Source organism: Gopherus evgoodei, chromosome 7 (genome assembly GCF_007399415.2).
Source record: "Gopherus evgoodei ecotype Sinaloan lineage chromosome 7, rGopEvg1_v1.p, whole genome shotgun sequence".
Taxonomy (NCBI): domain Eukaryota; kingdom Metazoa; phylum Chordata; order Testudines; family Testudinidae; genus Gopherus; species Gopherus evgoodei.
This window is the reverse complement of record NC_044328.1, coordinates 26,383,857-26,405,165: the sequence shown is the minus strand read 5'-3', so window position 1 is coordinate 26,405,165 and position 21,309 is coordinate 26,383,857. Positions and strand designations below refer to the sequence as shown.

Here is a 21,309-nt window from a genome sequence, read left to right as displayed (position 1 = left end):
GAACGACTACTTATGCTGACTAGACAGAGTGACATGTTACACAAGAAAAACTGAGCATCTGCTTTAAGTGTGCAAAATAAATGTGATATTAAAGATCATTCGGTTTGCCAACACAGTGATTAAGAATAGAAAAAGTTTTAGACACCAAAATAAACTATTAACATCTCAGGCAAAGTTACTGATCCATAATGGTACACTTATTTTGTAAACAATTCCTTGCACTCTGACTAGAGTTATTTCATAAACATCAGACAGTAGGCAAATTCTTATGATCTGATTGGCTGAGGGGCATTCAAACACAGGCAGGGATTTGTTTGAGCTGTTTCTGAACCCTACAAATCTCCATTCTGATTGGCTACTGCTCTCAGTTGATTCATAGGGCCACAATTATTGTTGATTACCCTTGCTAGTCACACATTTAACCAGAGAAATAAGACTATATAATTTTTTCTTAATGGAATTATTCAAGGGGGGGAAGCTGCTAAGCAATTCTCAAGGGACAAGAAGGAGCTATAGGGGAAGATGGGAAATCAGACATTAGGCATGGCAAGACACTCAGAATTTGAGGCAGCCATGTTTATTGTGGGCAAAAGGGAATTCTAGAAGTTGCTAATCAAAGTGCAAGGATTTTTGTAGTCAACAATCAGATTGCAGAGAGGAGAGGATGAGAAGGGCATTCACAGCGCTCGCTGTTAGTTAGCCTAGCTACCACCAAGCTAAGTAGTTACTTTTCACTATTTAATTTGAAGGTAATGCAACATATAGTGTACTCACTGCATTTCATTTAGTAGCCAAATAAATTTAAGTAGGGATATAAGTTCCATTTTTATTACAATTATCAAATGCCAGCTGCTTTTCCATCTCTCTCTACAGTGACTATTGAGCTAAATAGCTAGCAACAATTATGGATCTGAATTAACTAGCAACTATTTGCACTATGCAACGTCTCACGCAGAACAAGAGAGTTACATGTCTAGCAATAATCAGGAGGAGTAATTCACTAATATGATCACACAGTGAACTTGTTCAACAGACCTTTGAATGTGCTTAAACTGCCTCCCACATTCTGGCAATCACCACTGGCAGATGTTAATCTTATACTAAATGTACTGTGATCTCAGCCACCACACCTGGCATCTCCCTCTTGTCGTTTCTCTTTCCACTGAAGCCTTTTATTTTTACGGCATTAATAAGATACCTCCTTTAAATGTTTATAAATACATTTTTAGGTGAGCGAAAAAGCCATTCTCCCATTAGAATGATTCAATTTACTATTGCTACCTGGCGTTTTTCCACCTTATACGTTTACTTATAAACATTGCACTTTTATTCATTACAAATGAGTTATGTTTTAAATAATAGCTACATACCCAGTGCTGTTTAGGATTTCTATAATTTGCTTGCTGAATCCACATTTTGCCATCTAAAATGAGAGAAAGACTTATTACAACACTATTTTTCAAGTTTTGTGAAGTTTTAAAGTTCTTAAGCCAAGAAAATTCCAGATTTTCACATCACAACCCAATTAATCTGTTTTATTTCTAAGAAATAACCCTTCTTGATGTGCACCCTCTCTGCTGTCCTCCTTCTGCAATCACCTTAACAGCTACATTACATTTGCTCTACCAAGCTTAACTTCGCAGAGCAATTTGTCTCTCTCTCACTTGCAAACACTCGTAAAGTGAATTAAAACTCTAAGAATCATCTCCTTCTTTTCTTCTGTTATGAGAGCTGGTGTTTTGACAGTTTTCCCGAGTGAAGCCATTTTCCACATTCATCCATTTTGGTCTTGAAAACTGGTTACAGCTAAGATGCAGGTTATTTCTTAAGAGTATTCAAAGAGAGCCAAAGTTAAGAAGTAGCCCAAGAAGTATACTACTTTTGGATCCACAAATTTCATAAAATCTTATTTCTAAACATATGGAAAAAAGAGAAGCTTATTATTCCCCATATATTTTTCTCTTTACCCATCGCTATCCATTTTGCAAGACAGGCAGCAGTTTTCTGGACTGACTTGGTAAATTCTGCATCTGCACAAAGATTCATTTTCATTTTGAAAGGGAATTATCTATTTTATCTTATTCCCATATGGGATCCTGCTCGAAACACAATCTATACACATTATTTAGTCCAGACTACCTGCCCCTCCTTGAAGATTTGACTTTTTTGGCAGCTCAGATGCAAAAAACTAAAATTTGAACTTGAGGCTACGGAGCCTCTCTACAGCTGGCTGTTTTTAAGGCTAACAATGAGTTAGCATCTCCCTTCAGGATTCCAACACTTGCTAACATGGTGAGTCAGCAGAAGTGCTATGATTATGTCACAGAGGTCACAGAATCTGTGACTTCCATTGACCTCTGTGCTATTTTCTACCCTGGGGTGGGAGCTCCCAGCCACCCACCTCCGCAGCTCCCACCCCTACAGGTGGAGTGGAACCCCTCAGAGCTCCCTGCTGCCATGGGCGGCAGGACCCCCAGAGCTGCTCAGCCACAGTGCTGGGGGACCCCGAAACTCCCACTCACCATAGTGGGCAGTGGGGGACCCCAGAGCTCCAGCAGCAGTGGGTTATGAGCTGAATCTGCCACCCCATTTTGTTAGGGATATTTTTAGTGGAAGTCTGGGACAGGTCAAAGGCTTCCGTGAATTTTTGTTTATTGCCTGTGATCTGTCCATGACTTTTACTAAAAATATCCATGACGAAATCTGAGCCTTAGTTATAAGTAATAAGGAAATTGAGCTCAGGGAAAAAAGAAATGAAATGGAAAGAGGGAATTATACATGGAAAAGCCTAGTTCCCCACCTGAAGCAGAGCTCCTTCTGTACATATATCCCCTCAAAACTACTGAATAAACATTTCATGAAATCAGATTACTAAGTGGAGTAGGGGGTCATCACCTAGTATCCATCATTCCAATCGAAAGTTTACATTTTCACCCATACCGCTGTACCTGCCTCATTGTTCATAGAGAGGCCAGTTTATATATCTGACACATTGAGAAACAAGCTAATCTTTTTGAGTTAGTCATTTATTACCATTTCAGTCCTAATTAACAACACTTGTCTGTCTTCGGTCAAATTTATTTTAGTCTGGGGGGATAAAAAATGGCAGTTCAGAAAGATGCCATCTCACACATGTAAAAAGAAATCATTTATGGTATGTGGTGCCATAAAATCATCTAGCATCTTTTTTAAGCTATGCTGAAAATTTACATAACCAAAGCAGAGAAACGAAAATGGATAGGACAACTACTCAGCTAGGCCACAAAGGGGAATGCCAAAAGAGATGTCTAGGATCAACATGGCAGGTAATAACTGAAGGGTAGGCCTCACACGTGAGAGTCTGAAAACATAAGCAGCAAGAGAGAACTAAGAGTGATCTATTATCTGCTAAACACAAAACTATCAGCACAGGGACTTTTGGACTATAACCAAAAGGGAGAGACAATTCAAACACAAATAGTATAAATGCTGTAGATGAAGCTGATGAATGTAACTAAAGTTTTAGTGAGATGATTGCATCACCACAGCAATGTGCTCAGCTGAAGTACTGATAACTGTCAGATAAATTATAGATTGTGCTTTGCACGGTTTGTAGAAGCAAGTCAGACAGATAAGTTCCTGATATCACGCCAATTTCAGTTGCCAAAAAGAAAAGAGGTTTAACAGTCCCTTCCCTGCATATGTGAGCAACAAAAGAAATTACAATGAAACCATTTTCGAGATCTTTACCTGCTTATTTCCTTTCATAAACAGCATCACAGAAGCTTTGTTTATCAAAGTCTTAAGTCTAAAATAGGGAAAAAATGATACAAAATATATCTCAGTTCAATTATTAACCATAGTTTTTATCTACTTCTTCAGTAACATATATATAAGAAAGACAGGAAGATAATGTATAGGTTTAGTAGATACATTTAAAGCTGAATTATAAACAACTGAATTTATATTCCATTCTATTTCATTCTCTCCCTAAGCCACTGTAAACCATGATATTACTTTTAAAGCAATGATTATTTTTTCCACATTAAACTGCAAATACCTAGATGCACCAAACTTAAGGGGGAAATCCCATATTGAATTGGAGATATTTTTAATACGATACCCAGATATCTGAGTATCTAATCACAGGTATCAGAAAGACAAGGTGGGTAAGGTAACATCTTTTACTGGCCAACTTCTTTTGGTGAGAGAGACAAGCTTTCAAATTTACACAATAATGCTCTCTTTGAAAGACCTGAAGAAAAGCTTTTCGTAAGCTCAAAAGCTTGTCTCTCACCAACAGAAGTTGGTCCAATAAAAGATATTACTGAACCCAGCTTGTCTCTATAGAAACAGTGTTGGTTCTAGGATATAACACTGCAGTTACAGATATGTAATCTATACACAATATTTCAAATGCAGAACCTAGCTATTAGTGATTCAACTTCTTCTTATACACCATTAGATAAAGTCTTTGCTAGTACGCTCCGAAAAATTACGACTGACATCCAACACTCGAACCCATTTCAGTTGAGATGGTATTTTAATATTTTTGGTTGCTTGCTTGCTAAGAATTGACTGTTCCATAACATTTTTACAGGTTCATAACAACCTCTTTCCCCAAATTCTCCATCAGGAATTTTGACGGGTCATATACAGAACATTAAAGTCCCACAACATCTGATAAAATAGGACATCAAATTTTATGAACTTCTAAGAGAGCTGCCAGGTTGTAGAAAATATGCTCCATTTTATTTTTTTTTAAAATTTCCCATTAGGCTTAATTCTTTGCTTGAATGAGTGGAGAGTAGGGGCCATAGGGAGCCAACTCTGATCCTCTAAAGGGATCTAAAGGGGTAGAATTTCATTACAGACACATTTAGCACAGAGAAAGAGTAGCATGGTCAAACACCTAGGTTGTCACTGTTCTGCTGAGTGACTTTCCCTTCTGCGTTGATCACGGAAGTCAACTGGCCAGAGATTCACAAATGCAAAATGTAAAAGTTGTTTAATTACAGCGCTGTAAAAATACGCTTTGGGTTTCAAAGGAAAACTGGGAAGCTGGAAGACAGCTATGTAAAGCTGAAAATTAAGCTAGGCAACAAGCTCACCTGTTTCAATATGAATACAATAATGTAATTAGACACAGATTGGAGTGAATCTAGAACTTCTAGCCTAGCTCTATGAATAGGAGTTCTATGATTGTCCTGCACAGTAAATGGACAATTGCCATTTTGCCAGTGTTAAAGTATCCAAATGAGTAAAGATTTCAGATCCTTGTCTTACAGCTCTCGGTGCTTCTTTAGCAAGGCATCCACCTGAACCAATCTTAAGTGACTTCTTTAAAACATATTTAGATCCTGTATAAGCATCCTTTTCAGGAATGGAAGAAGTGACATCTCATATTATGGCTAATGGAGAAAAGAAACTAATTGTTTTTGCTTCAAAGACTAAGCAAAGCAGAAAACAAAGCATGGTACAAATTAGGAAGTAATTTCTGAGCTTGCACGTTGGCACGGGGGGGAAGAAGACCAGCAAAAGCACCTCTTGCAGAAAAAAATTCAGTTTAAAAAGGAAGTGACTCTGAAGGTATAACTCATCATCCAACGGAGCCAGTCAGTTTTTCTAGAGGGGATGGCTCGCTCAGTAGTCTAAACATTAGGTTTCAAATATTGAGTCTCCTTGGAGCTTAATGGTTCAAATCCCAAAAATTCAGGTTAAGCTCTTTATCCTCAAGATAGTTTGAGATCCATGTAGTTTGCTGTAAAGAGGTTTGTTTGTTTTTTTAAGATTAAAAATAAAAGGTCTGTCTGCTCTGTGCAGACATTTAAGAGCTCATAAGCAAGGGTCTGTCCTGGTATTACTGAAATATTTCAGTGTTTATTATCCTTACCCATGACAAAACATAGTGCTGTTCATTATCACATTATTTTATTATTGTTTCTGTAATCTACTGAAGTTTCCTACCAATATTTTCAAGTACTTCTACTTGTTATATACACACACAGTAGTACAAAATATAGCCCTTATCCTGTAATCAGGTCTGGTCAGACACTATAATACAGAATAAGGCTATACCTGAATATATTTGACTGCAGAATCAAGGCCAAAATGAGTAACTAAAACTTGAAAGAAAAAAAAAGCACAAAGAGTAAATTAAAGGGTATGCTCTCATCTAACCTTTGCATATTCTGATTTGTAAAAATTTAACTGTTCAGCCTCCTAGTGCTTTGTTTTAATACAGCAGAACTTCAGAGTTATGAAAACCAAAGTTACAAACTGACCAGTCAAGCACACGCCTCATTTGGAACCGGAAGTATGCAATCAGGCAACAGCAGAGACAAAAAAGCAAATACAGTACAGTACTGTGTTAAACTACTAAAAAAAAAATAAAGGGAAAATTTAAAAAAGATTTTACAAGAAAGGGAACTGTTTCTGTGCTTCTTTCATTTGAATTAAGATAGTTAAAAGCAGCATTTTTCTTCTGCATAGTGAAGTTTCACAGCTGTATTAAGTCAATGTTCAGTGGCAAACTTTTGAAAGAACAACCATAACGTTTTGTTCAGCATTACAAACATTTCAGAGTTACGAACAACCTCCATTCCTGAGATGTTCATAACACTGAGGTTCTACTGTAGTTTGCATTATATGCTATTTCCCAAGCGTGGTTTACCAACGTGTCTTTGGCAGCTGGGATCGGACACTTCCAGAGCTTTATAGATACCCAGTGTCACCAGCCTCAGACTATGAGTAGATGTGTGTGTGTCAATATTTGCCTTCAGAGAATAGGTGTAACCGTGATAATTTAGCTTCCTCTTTACTGTCTTAATGGTATGATACATATAAGATGAGAAACAAATTCCCACTATTTGCTAGCTATTGCTATAAAATAGGAACATGCCTCACATATTTAGAGCTTATGATTCATTTGGTTATCAGGCTTGACTTAGTGGAGCAGTCAAATTTAAACAGAGCATGTGCTCAAATGGAAAGACTCAAGAGGCCAGACTGGCTTCTAGACACTAGGTCTGCCTTGAGAGATTAAAAACCCACAATGCATCACTAAAAAGCACATAATGTCAAAGGAGACAACAGTGGGAAGCGAGGCTACATAATTATACTGTACTGACACCAGAGTAACCAAATCTATATTCAATCAGACTCAAAAACTTTAAAAAGTTACTTGCAGAGTTAAAACATTTTCTATAAAAGGATTTACCTATGTTTCCCTTCTTAAAAAAGGAGTTGTTATCCAAGAAAGGAGACTGGAGGAAATCTATGTGTACTATTTTAAATGTAATAAAACTTGTAGTCTTAAGTAAATCCTATCAAAACAGCATACCCAAATGTTTACTTCTATATACGATCACCGATGTTATCAACAATTGAAAAGGTAGCTAAAAGATTCAATTACTTCAGATGAAAGACTGCAGCATTACAGTAATTTACTTTTTAAGTGTTGATGTATTTCTGAGTGTCAGAATATGGATGTTGCCTCTAAACTATAACACACTGTAAAATAAAGATATAACACATCATACTTGTCTTCCAATTTGTGTGCCTTGGGACAAATTGTGTCCAGTTCTCCAGAAGCCTCTAGTTCCTGAAAAACAGGTGTTCAGATTTAGAGATAGTTATATAGACATACACACTTTTAAAAACATGCAAAATATAAAAAAGATGCAGATTTCTCAATTTCTAACCTTAACAATATCCAGTCCACCTATAAGCTCTCCAGCTACATACAACTGTGGATAAGTAGGCCAATTAGAGTAGGTTTTCAGTCCTTGACGTACTTCTTCATCAGAAAAAATATCAAAACTGCTAAACATAATCTTATGTTTGTTAAGAATCTCCACCATTTGTCTGCTGAAACCTGGATATAAAGAGGATATCAGTTAGGAGGTGATTAATTTAAATTATATCTATTTTTAAATAAAATGCTCTCGTGGCTATATGAACATTTATTTGGTTAAAAAATGTACTACAGATCATCCAGACAATAATCACTCCCTACAAGATTCTAGTGTGTTTGTTTTTTTTATCTGGGAGTATTAACATGATAAAACAAAAAAGACAATGAATAAAAATGGTTTTATTACTGTGAATATTAAGCCTAAGTATCTAGACAGTATGTATATGTCTGAAGTCTGCCTGCATAAACAATTGCATTCAGTAACTTTAGTGTACTACATTTTGGTGGAATGTCTTATGGTTAAACCTTAAAGAAATCTATTTCCCTAGTCTCTGGCTTGTCTAGTCCTCCTCCTTCCTTCTGCATCCAAAAGAAAAGATACTCCTTGCCCTCCTCCACATCTTCTGCTCCCCCTTATCTTCCCCCCCATCCCCACTTTACATTCCTGCAGCTCTTCCTATTTTCTCCCTCCAGCTGCTGCCAGTCTTCCCCAAACACCAATAGTTTGAATTAGTTGAAACTGACTGACTAAAGAGCATGGGAACTACTATTCAAGCCTATTGGGTGGCAATAGTTTGAATTTTAAAATGGTCTTTTTCTGGCTGCGTTTCAGCTGCCACTGCTTTGACACTATTTTCCCTCCCACATCACAACTACCTGAGTTTGTTTTTTAAGTATTTACATTCACAAGAGTACATATTTTATTGTACATGTGACACTTTTTATTAGGTACTATGCAGTCTTGTACTTTTCTTCTGATACTTTCTCATTAGCACATTAAGTAATGGACATTAAGAGTTATAAAATATGGGATTTAAAACACACTATTATGTAGTCTGTTTTACAAAAAATGTTGCTTTTCATAATTTAATTTTGTTCTAAGAAAATATACAATAATGAATGTATCCCAGTCTTCACACACATTCACTTTTTACAATACTGTACACAAAACTTAACATATCTTATGCATAATAAACCATTTTTGCACTAAAAAAGGGACGAGCTAAAGATCATTTTAAAAAAATCTTCTGTCATAACCACCGCCATCATTCTAGATTACTAAAACTGAAAAGTAAATTCTGAACATTTTCACTATTTGGACTTTTTTTTTTTTACATTTTTTTAATAAACGGAACAAAAGGAATTCTTAAATAAAATAACCAGACTGTTACATAAAAATAACTATTATTTAATTTCAACTTGCAAGATCACTTACTAATTTTTTAAATATGGATTTGCACTACAGTTTTCTGCAGTTTGCATGATCTGCAATTTTTTGAGATGAGGTACTGATATGTATATGTATGACATCTAAGTGTTAAGTTCATGTACAGCCTGAAGTAAAAACATGGCTTCTGAAATTTCTCATTCATCTGGGAGTTCATTAGTAAACAGCTAAAGGGTGATTGCTGATGGTTATTCTGTTGCCAATATATTAACCCATTTCTATTGAACAATGCTGAGGAAAAGCTTCATTTTAGCTATAGGCAATTACATGCAGACTAGAAAGATAGGTAGGCTGTGTTTCATTTTTAAGGGTTAAAGTAGCAGAATGAAAATGTTATGCTTACGGATAAAGTACCAATACAGCTTTACTTTCATAACAAAAGATTTAGGTTGAATTTCTGAAAAAACACCATGCATGTAAACAGAGAATTAAAGTGTGAACAAAATGTAAGTATACTCAGACAGCCATAAATGCTGCTATATACTTTATACTGTTAATGAGAATAAATAAAAATTTAATACCAATGAAACAAGCAAACCAATGGAGTCATAGCCCAAAAATCTCCTGAAACAAGATTTACATGTGTAGCAACATGATACAGAAGCCAGATTATTTTATGCAATACACCAAAGAGTCAAAACTCTTTTCGGCTTTTCCTGTTTTTTTGAGCACTTAACCAAGCACTCTCAATGCTCACTTAATCTCTTATGTTTAAACTTGGTTGAGTCCCCTCTGTGAAATAATGGATTTCCGCTGAACCTCTGCCTCAGCCCACATATATATTCAGTATGCTTCTGTCATAAACAGATGGTTAAGGTTAATGTCTCTTTTACCTGTAAAGGGTTAAGAAGCTCAGTAAACCTGGCTGACACCTGACCAGAGGACCAATGGGGGGACAAGATACTTTCAAATCTTGGTGGAGGGAAGTCTTTTGTTTGTGCTCTTTGTTTGGATTGTTGTTCGCTCTCAGGACTGAGAGGGACGGGACATCATTCCAGGTTCTCCAAGTCTTTCTGAATCAGTCTTTCATGTTTCAAACTAGTAAGTAATAGCCAGGCAAGGCGGATTAGTATTATGTTTGTTTTCTTAACTTGTAAATGTGTCTTTTTGCTGGAAGGATTTTTACCTCTGTTTGCTGTAACTTTGACTCTCAGGCGGGGGGGGGGTGTCCCTCTAGTCTATATGAATCTGAGTACCCTGTAAAGCATTTTCCATCCTGATTTTACAGAGATAATTTTTCCCTTTTCTTTCTTTAATTAAAAGCTTTCTTTTTAAGAACCTGATTGATTTTTCCTTGTTTTAGAATCCAAGGGATTGAGTCTAAACTCACCACGGATTGGTGGGGGGAAAGGATTAATTCCTCCTTGTTTTAAGATCCAAGGAGTTTGGATCGGTGTGAAGCTTCCCGGGGGAGGGGGGAAAGTCTGGGGGGAAAAGGAAGGGGATGGTTAATTCCTCTTTGTTTTAAGATCCAAGGAGTCTGGATTTGTGTAAGCCTCTCAAGGCAACCCAGGGAGGGGAGAGTCTGGGGGGAAAAGTAGAGGGATGGTTAATTTCTCCTTGCTTTAAGACCCAAGGGGTTTGTGTCTTGGGTTCCCCAAGGAAGGTTCTGGGGGAAACAGAAAGTGTGCCAGATACAGACTTCTGGCTGGTGGCAGCGTACCAAATTTAAGCTAGTAATTAAGCTTAAAAGTGTTCATGCAGGTCCCCACTTTTTGTACTCAAGTTCAAAGTGGGGAAAAAACCTTGACAACTTCATTACACACGAGCAGGAGAGCGCAAGAGGGGAGGACTCCTGTCTCATACTGAGAAAGCCTGACAATCAGCAAGTTATCTTAAGTGCCTATAACACAACTGCAAGAAGTCTTGGAAACAAGCAGGGAGAACTGGAAGTCCTGCAACAGTCAAGGAACTTGGATGTGATTGGAATAACAGAGACTTGGTGGATAACTCACATGACTGGAGTATTGTCATGGATGGATATAAACTGTTCAGGAAGGACAGGCAGGGCAGAAAAGGTGGGGGAGTTGCACTGTTTGTAGGAGAGCAGTGTGACTGCTCAGAGCTCCAATATGAAACTGCAGAAAAACCTGAGTCTCTCTGGATTAAAGTTTAGAAGTGTGAGCAACAAAGTTGATGTCGTGGTGGGAGTCTGCTATAGACCACCAGACCAGGGGGATGAAGTGGACGAGGCTTTCTTCCAGCAACTAACAGAAGTTACTAGATCACAGGCCCTGATTCTCATGGCAGACTTTTAATCACTCTGATATCTGCTGGGAGAGCAATACAGCAGTGCACAAATAATCCAGGAAGTTTTTGGAAAGTGTAGGGGACAATTTCCTGGTGCAAGTGCTGGAGGAACCAACTAGGGGCAGAGCTCTTCTAGACCTGCTGCTCACAAGCAGGGAAGAATTAGTAGGGGAAGCAAAAGTGGATGGGAACCTTGGAGGCAGTGACCATGAGATGGTCGAGTTCAGTATCCTGACACAAGGAAGGAAGAAGAGCAGCAGAATACGGACCTTGGACTTCAGAAAAGCAGACTTTGACTCCCTAAGGGAACTGATGGGCAAGATCCCCTGGGAGAATAACATGAGGGGAAAAGGAGTCCAGGAGAGCTGGCTGTATTTTAAAGAATCCTTATTGAGGTTGCAGGAATAAAACATCCCCATGTGTAGAAAGAATAGTATATATGGGAGGCGACCAGCTTGGCTTAACAGTGAAATCCCTGCTGATCTTAAATACAAAAAAGAGGCTTAGAAGAAGTGGAAGACTGGACAAATGACCAGGGAGGAGTATAAAAATATTGCTCAGGAATGCAGGAGTGAAATCAGGAAGGCCAACTCACACTTGAAGTTGCAGCTAGCAAGAGATGTTAAGAGTAACAAGAAGGGTTTCTTCAGGTATGTTAGAACAAGAAGAAAGTCCAGGAAAGTGTGGGCCCCTTAATGAATGAAGGAGGCAACCTAATGACAGAGGATGTGGAAAAAGCTAACGTACTCAATGCTTTTTTTGCCTCTGTCTTCACAAACAAGGTCAGCTCACAAACTACTGCACTGGGCAGCACAGCATGGGGAGGAGGTGATCAGACCTCTGTAGAGAAAGAAGTGGTTCAGGACTATTTAGAAAAGCTGGACGAGCACAAGTCCATGGGGCCAGATGCGCTGCATTCGAGAGTGCTAAAGGAATTGAAGGATGTGATTGCAGAGCCATTGACCATTATCTTTGAAAACTCATGGCGATGGGGGAGGTCCCAATGACTGGAAAAAGACTAATGCAGTGCCCATCTTTAAAAAAACAGAAGGACAAGGATCCGGGGAACTACAGGCCAGTCAGCTTCACCTCAGTCCCTGGAAAAATCATGGAGCAGATCCTCAAGGAATCAATTCTGAAGCACTTAGAGCTCTGAGAGTAAAGTGATCAGGAACAGTCAGCATGGATTCACCAAGGGCAAGTCATAAATTGCTTTTATGATGAGATAACTGGCTCTATGGATGAGGGGAAAGCAGTGGATGTGTTATTCCTTGACTTTAGCAAAGCTTTTGATACAGTCTCCTACAGTATTCTTGATGGCAAGTTAAAGAAGTATGGGCTGGATGAATGGATAGAAAGCTGGCTAGATCATCGGGCTCAATGGGTAGTGATCAATGGCTCCATGTCTAGTTGGCAGCTGGTTTCAAACGGAGTGCCCCAAGTGTTGGTCCTGGGGCCGGTTTTGTTCAGGATCTTCATTAATGATCTGGAGGATGGTATGGACTGCACCCTCAGCAAGTCTGCAGATGACACTAAACTGGGAGGAGTGGCAGATACGCTGGGAGGTAGGGATAGCATACAGAGGGACCTAGACAAATTAGAGGATTGGCCAAAAGAAATCTGATGAGGTTCAACAAGGACAAGTGCAGAGTCCTGCACTTAGGACGGAAGAATCCCATGCACTGCTACAGACTAGGGACCGAATGGCTAGGCAGCAGTTCTGCAAAAAAAAAAAGACCTGGGGGTTACAGTAGATGAGACGCTGGATATGAGTCGACGGTATGACCTTGTTGCCAAGAAGGCTAATGGCATTTTGGGCTGTATAAGTAGGGGCACTGCCAGCAGATAGAGGGACGTGATCATTCCCCTCTATTCAACATTGGTGAGGCCTTATCTGGAGTAGTGTGTCCAGTTTTGGGCGCCAAACTACAAGAAGAATATGGAAAAATTGGAAAGAGTCCAGTGGAGGACAACAAAAATGATTACGGACTGAAGCACATGACTTATGAGGAGAGGCTGAGGGAACTGGGATTATTTAGTCTGCAGAAGACAAGAATGAAGGGGGGTTGATAGCTGCTTTCAACTACCTGAAAGGGGGTTCCAAAGAGGATGGATCTAAATTGTTCTCAGATGACAGAACAAGGAATAATGGTCTCAAGCTGCAGTGGGGGAGGTTTAGGTTGGCTATTAGGAAAAATTTTTTCACTAGAAGGGTGATGAAGCACTGGAATGGGTTAACTAGGGAGGTGGTGGAATCTCCTTCCTTAGAGGTTTTTAAGGTCAGACTTGACGAAGCCCTGGCTGGGATGATTTAACTGGGGATTGGTCCTGCTTTGAACAGGGGGTTGGACTGAGCTCCTGAGGTCCCTTCCAACCCTGATATTCTATGATTACATTGTTAAAATTAGCCTCACATACATATAACAGATATAATCTTTAAAAGCTCAGCATGCGATTTGCAAAAGCTCATGCCTACCTCAAGCTTTTTTGATACAAGGAGTGTTCTTATAAAGGTTTCAAAGTTTCAGGAAGTTCTTAAAGCAGAAGGGTCAAAGTGAAAACTTTTACTTAACTACACTATAGTAGTAACTGTCTCTGACACTATAATTATGAAAACTAAGACATTTCGCTGGCATATTGAGTATATGCAAATGAAATACAAACACGAAAATTTTTTTTAAAAAGTCCTAATCTATATTCTCCCATCAGAGTGAATTTAAAAAATGTATTTACTTTAATTTAAATACATTTTTCTCTATAAAAAAGCCTATTTAAAGTTAAATTTGAAATTATGACAACCTATGGTAAGACCTAAACAAGGGTTGCCACCCATCCAAGTTTTTCTTGAGCAATCCAGTTTTTGGCATTTGTGTCCCAGTGCTTTAAAGGAAGTTTAAAATAATGTTTTAGAGGAAGTCAAACCACAGAACTGGTGGAAGTCAGTGCCTAAGCACCGGGAACCAGAGTTCGTTGAAGTGCTATACTAGCTGCTGACAGTAATAGCTTCCTCTGCAAGTAAAAGAGAATATTTTCTTCGTTTCAATTTATTCAACTAGTTCAGTCCAATGACTAGCTCATATGAAGTTGGGAAACAGATTGGGAGCTGAGAAAGCAGGAAAGCTTGGCTTCCTCTTTCAAGCTATGAACGAAAAAGGAGGTGTAAGAAGATGACACTTTCTAGTTCTAAATTTTAAACAACATGGTGATCAGAAACAATCAGGTTCAATACACCAACTAAAGATTATAGTGTCTTTGATTAAGAAATGTATGAATAAACTTATTTTGTTTTTCTGTATCCAGCACATTTAAGGTACTTAACTAATAAATTTAAAAACTTAAAAGTGCTGTTTGTATATTTAATTGCATTCCAAATTTCACCCCAACGGAGTTCTATATAAATGACATATAAGAAATGTGTCATTTGCCATTTTCTAACATAATGAAAAATGTAAAAACTAAGAATCTGAATACATATGTTAATCTGCATAGTTGCTTAAACATATGTCTACAGATATAGTAGATGCGCTGGTTAGCAAAAAAGTACCAAATTTACTGTAAAGGCTACAGTTGGCTGTGGACCAACGTTTTAATGGTTACTAACTGATGAGAATAAACTTTTCTTTTAGAAAATAAAGAATACAAATTCAAAACAAAATTAAAATAATTTATTTAAATCAAGGTTTCTTTCTTGCTGATTTAAACCACAATTAAAATCTGTGATATAAATCACTGATTTAAATCAAACCATTCCATCTCCCATTCACTGTAACATACTGGGGGAAAACCAAACTGGAAATATTTTGCAAAGCAAACACCACATATTATAACTAAGGCAAGAAATTTGTGAGTGATACAAATAAGATTATTGGGAAATAAAATGCTATTTGGGATAAAGACATAGGTGCTTAAAAGCATCTCAATTCTTCATTGCATATGAAATATGAATGAGGAGTGTGCAAATATTTATATATGATTTTAAAGTGCACACATAGTTGTACAGTTAACATGGGGGGGAGGAGGTGTGAATGTTTAATTTTAGTTTGTTACTTGCTAAACCATTTCTACCTTAACCCATAGGTGTTGGAACTAGAGATGCTGGCTTGAAGTGGTTTCCATTATATACTGGGTTTACAGTTTTGTTCAATGGCTCAGCACCCGCACTGTAAAAATTATTCCAGCATCCTTGCCATAATGATCCCGTGGGACTTATTCATCTAATTAAAATGTAGCAGCATTATAGGACTTAAGGAAAAAGACATCAGATCAGATGTTCATATTGCATGAACCACGAACCATTTACAGGATCCTGCAGACCACTTCATCTCCCATAATCCAGTAACATTCCCACAGTACTCACAACAGTAGTTTACATGTAAAAGTGACTTTTTAATTATTTTCTTTAAATACAATTAGCTGTTGGAGGTAGAGCCAATAGCATGTGATCAACCAGCTCTCCACATACACCTCTACCCCAATATAACAAGGAGTCGGATACAACACGGTAAAGCGGCGCTCCAGGGGGGCGGGGCTGCGCGCTCCAGCGGATCAAAGCAAGTTCGATATAACGTGATTTCACCTATAAAACGGTAAGATTTTTTGGCTCCCAAAAGATAGCATTATATCAAGGTAGAGGTGTACAACCAAGTGATCACACAATCTGAAAACACCTTTATTAAACCATGGAGTCTCTCCCTGCCAATGCAGGATTGTTCCTTCTAGTACATTATGTAGTGTTTTGTCTGGTCTTTTTAAAATCCCAGACAATGGTACTTTTCACCATTACTTTCCTTTTACGATTGTTTCACAGCCCAATACATTTCATTGGCAAAAAGTTCTTCCTCCTATTCAGATTAAGTTATTTTAATTCCATCACATCACTCCCATTTACTGCACTCAACTCCTCAAGTTAATCTTCAGAATACATGTAGAATTCCTTCCTTCCCCCATCCATAAGTCACCGCTTAGGCAAGATATACATGTCAGCTCTTTAAAATCCTTCTTCAAAAGGCTCTTGCTCAGTTGTGTTGTTCTTTTCCTAAATTCCTCCAATCTGTCAACATCAGGTCTGTTCCAAAGTTCACTGAAGTCGGTGGAAAGTTTTCCACTGACTTTAACAAGCTTTGAATCAGACCCATGATGACTAGAAATGAAAGTACTATTCCCGATATTATACCACAACTACAGGAAGAAGTCCTAATACCTCCTTGCCCCAGGACTTGATGCCTGTGTTTGCAGCCCAAAATACCATTTTTTGTAGCCATACATATTGCAAACTCAAATCACTACCGCCTCTCACTTCATCATTTGCACTTACTCCCTCCCACTGAACTCGTGTGTTTTGAATAACTTTCACCTTCCTCTCCCTCTCTTCTACCCCAGTGTAGTACTGAAGCTTGCATTGTTCCTATTTAATTCTTGTTTTTTATGTTCTTGCCATTTTCAGTTTCTCTAAGTCCTTTTGTACTTTTTCCTCCATTTTTACTATTTACTCAACTCTTCTCAATTTGGTTTCTTTCATGAACCTCCTGAATACACCCTTATCCTGATCACTAAAGAATACAGCAAATAAGTACGGTCATCACTTTGGTAACTCATTAGAAACCTCTCTCAAACACTGACTCTTCCCTGTTGCATTATTACTTATTGCTCTTTGTTTCCAGCCAGTTACCCAGTTTTAAATCCACATGCGTTCTTATCAAAACCAATTTAATTTTTAAATTATAATTTTGAGGAATTGTATCAAAGTCCGGCTGGATAAAAAGTGATTTTTATTTAAATTATAGAGATGAGTTAAATTAAAAAACTATTGAAAATTAAATTTATATTTTACAATAACCTAGGTTAAGGCCTGAACTTACCATAATCTATTAATATTATTTTAATTAAAATGATTTTAACACTACATGTTTGCTACCGCTTTTTGGTGGAAGTCACTGCCTAAACACCTGGAACTAAAGTGTGTTGAAGTGCTCAACTGATTTTTGGTAGCAGTAACCTCTTCTGCAGGTACAGAGAGAATTGGGCAGGTTGCTTAGTCTTTCTATCCCTCTGTTCCTTATTTGGAGCAACAAAATAACAATACAGTAACTTCATGAGGGGACTGTGAAAATAAATTAGTGTTTTAAGGTGCTCAGATACTGTAATGCAGTGGTCCCTGTATTAAACTGTCGGGGTGCCCCCCGGGGGTGCAGAGGGGTGCAGAGGAACTTTGGCGGAGGCACGGCAGGACCCAGGACAGTTCCCGTGGGGGATGGGGAGGGAGCGCCACCCAGCCCTGCTCCACCCCCACCTCTGCTCCAGCCCCACCTCCAGTCGGGGCTCCTCCCCCAGCCCCGCTCCCAGCCTCAGCTCCCAACTGCAGCCCCAGCCTTGGTCTCCTTACTCCCTTCCGCATCTCTTCCCTCCCCTCCCCTCTGGAGCCAGGTCCAGGTTGGGGGAGGGCATCATGGACAAGAGTAAAGGGGTCATGACCACAAAAAGCCTGGGGACCTCTGCTTTAATGATACATACCACAAACAAGCCTATATATAACTCCTGCAACCAATCCCTACATAAACAAGCCCTGTTACATTAAATAAAATTTCAAGAAGTCCTTACCACAACAAGGCTCCTGGGGAGATCCTTTTATAAACACCATGCAGGGTGCAGCATTGGTCAATTTCTTTAGACGCATGTTGAGGTCCTCTTTTGCATTATCATTAGGGCCAGCTGAAATTGTACTCCTAGTTGCATGGCGCTGGACTTTTTTGGTCAGCTCTGGGGCATGGGCACCATCTAATCTGTCAATTTTCTGAGAATTCTGAATAAGCCAAGAGAGTAGCTCAGTTAAGAAGCATTAACTAAAAGCGTCTTCTAAACTACTAAAAATTGGAAGTTTTAATGTATTCCATCACTACATATTATAGGTTTTCAGATAAGCAGGCAGAATGGGTTAGAATACTGACCCTTTACCTCTTTAATCCCAGCAAAATTCTAAAACAGAAACTAGTCTGTTGGCCATAGCACTGTCTGTACCAAACAGACTTCTTAAAACTTGTTATAAACAAAAATTATTAACAAAACAGAACCAAATGTGCTATTTCTACTGCATAATCACCTGTTAATTCTTCACAAGCATTACACTGAATAATTCAAACGGAAAAGTGAATGAATCATGAACCCCCACTAGACCATGCCTAACATAACACAAGAGAAGAGTCTTGTGCATCTCAGGTATTGTAAAGCCACCTATGAATTCCAAGGCATTTCAAGGAGGTTCTGAAATATTAAAACTGGGTTCCATAATCATTTATGTGAACTGGCTATTCTTGTGCCCTCGGTTTAAAAAAAAACACACACACACACACGGAGACACAGATTGTTAGCAGCTTCTTCATTAAGTCAAAATTAAGAAGAGAGAGTTCTGCTCTTTTTAGTACTAAAACAAGAGTAGAATGAAAATTTACTAGTACTGAACTGCTGAACTTAACACAGACATTCATGTGAGTAATATGTAATCCATTTTCTCTTACCTTAAAAAACAAGAATGTTGGAACAGAACTAATTTCGTATTTTTCAGATACTTCAGGCACAGCTTCAGCTTCCAGCTTAAAAGTCAGAGAAAACATGGTTTTATTTTCATAATTTTCTTTGCAGTTTTGATTGTGCATGTCAATCCTTTTTATAATGTTCTGCTCAGCATTTTGTATGTTTAAAAAGGAGTTTGATGCAAAAGTTTACAAGACATTTGCATTTAAATGAGACTCGCTGGGCTGGCATGTCATCCACTGAGCCTGCACAGTGTCAAAACAGGTTCAGGGATTTTTATTTTGTTGCACATTTCAAAAGATGCCTAGAGGCTGTGAATAAAATTTTTGGTGCACTAGTGACCTAGTAAATTTTCAATCATATGCAGCTACTACTATATTGAAATCCATAAATCATTGACCCCAGTTATGTCATGATTACAGTGCTTATTTTCTGCCCACAGCAATTCTTGCTGTTTGCTCTATTGACTAATTTCAAGAGGCAGTACATCATGACTGACATTTGCAGCCTTCTGCAAATTATGAGGCAAAAAGGAGTATTTCTTCAATAAACTATTGATGTCTGCTAAATTTTACTTTTAACTCTTGCAAGGCTCCTGGATTGTAAGTAGAAAGCTTGTTAGACTATTGGTCCAGAAGCTTGGTCATTATTAAAATGCATATTTTGGAATTCTAGAAGATAATTTTTTACCAGACAAATATAAGTCTTTTTATTAACCATGTTCGACGTGTGTATTCTGTCTCAGCTGCTGACTTCAGTGACAAAAGTTATTTGGAGGGTTGTTTTTAATTTGTTTATTGCAATAAATGCTGATTTCCTGTTAGCGCTGCAGACATTAAGTAGAAAAATAAAGGTATAAATAAGGTGGTAAAATAGTGAATATAAATGCATTTCAAGGAATAGTAAATAGAAACCTGTGATCCCATTTACAGGTGCACAAAGCCTTGCCAACTCCTCTTTCTGCAAACTGTACACTGGGGCTTTATCAACAGCAATTGGAAAACCATTCAGGGTTGCTGATTTCTTGTTCAGAAAATTAACATTTTTAACAACATATCATTGACTATTCAGTTTCTGGCTCTCTCTATATAGCGCTTTGAACTTTTTAGTGTTATTTGTAAACGTAGATTTTGGTTTGTTACACCCACAAGGCTTTTAATCTTGTTACAATTTTGGATGCAAGGGAAATAATTTTACATCTGCTCAACGTCCCCTCAAGTGGACAGGGGGCTGCAGACAGGGGAGTGTGAGAGGGAGTTTGACAGAGAGAAGCCTATGATGGTTAGGAAGACCTGTAACACCTGTACCAGCACTGCTTCTGTCTCCTCCACCTGCACCTGTAGCCAGACAGAGCGCCTGAGCATGGATGCTTCTACCCTGATCCTCGTGTGGTTTTGCAGAGACTGTGATTTACAATTCCCACTTACTGACATCCAGGCTGGGGGGATCATCCAATGTGAAAGGTGCCTGCTGGTGAAATCTCTCAGGCAGCCGGTGGGAGAGCTAAAGGAGGTGGTGGCTAGATTAAGGAGCATCTGAATCCACGAGCAATTCCTGGACAGCGTCCATGTGGAGACAGCTGAGGTAGCTGTCTCAGTACACAGGACTGCTGACCCACCACTGGTGGAGTAAGAGATGGCTCAGGGTAAACACTGGCAGCTGGTTACTTCTGGCAGCAGGCAGTTCACCACCCCTGCCCCGAACCCTCCCACCATAGTAATAGCTAACCATTATGCTCTTTTTGACACAGGAGAGAAGGAATCACCCCCTACAATAGAGGAGGAGAAGCCTCGTACCCCTAAGGCTGGGAGGTCTGCTGCCACCGCTGCAAACAGGAAACGTGAGGCAGTGGTGGTCGGAGACTCTCTTCTGAGAGGGACGGAGGTGCCCATCTGTTGCCCTGACATTTCATCTCGGGAGGTACGCTGCCTGCCAGGGGAGAGTAGCCAAGATGTTACGGAGGCATTGTCAAGGATTATCCAGCCCTCTGACTACTACCCCATGCTACTCATCCATGTGGGCACAAATGATACTGCCAGGTGTGACACTAAGCAGATCAAGAGTGACTACAGGGCTCTGGGAGTACAGGTGAAGGAGTTTGGAGCGCAGGTGGTATTCTCTTCTATTCTTCTTGTCAAAGGTAGGGGCCTGGGCAGAGACAGGTGCATCGTGGAGGTGAATGCCTGGCTGCAAAGATGGTGTCACCAGGAGGGCTTTAGCTTCCTCGACCATGAGATGGTATTCCAGGAAGGACTGCTAGGCAGAGATGGTGTTCACCTTTCGAGGAGGGGAAAAACCTATTTGGATACAGAATGGATAACCTAGTGAGGAGGGCTTTAAACTAGGTTCGATAGGGACAGGTGAGCAAAGCCCACAAGTAAGTGGGGAACATGGGAGACCTGGGAGATGG

The 21,309-nt window shown here is 39.0% G+C and overlaps 1 protein-coding gene across 1 annotated transcript in view; it reads right to left on the bottom strand.

The window, feature by feature from the left end:
* Positions 1 to 21,309, bottom strand: part of GLRX3 (glutaredoxin 3) — a 45,136-nt gene that overhangs the window by 4,193 nt on the left and 19,634 nt on the right. The window contains exons 3-8 of the mRNA XM_030569858.1: positions 18,884 to 18,958; positions 17,970 to 18,171; positions 7,683 to 7,855; positions 7,521 to 7,582; positions 3,730 to 3,787; positions 1,371 to 1,423 (exon numbers count right to left, since the gene is read on the bottom strand). Coding sequence (XP_030425718.1) covers positions 1,371 to 1,423; positions 3,730 to 3,787; positions 7,521 to 7,582; positions 7,683 to 7,855; positions 17,970 to 18,171; positions 18,884 to 18,958 — 623 coding nt within the window. The remainder of the gene's footprint in view (positions 1 to 1,370; positions 1,424 to 3,729; positions 3,788 to 7,520; positions 7,583 to 7,682; positions 7,856 to 17,969; positions 18,172 to 18,883; positions 18,959 to 21,309) is intronic.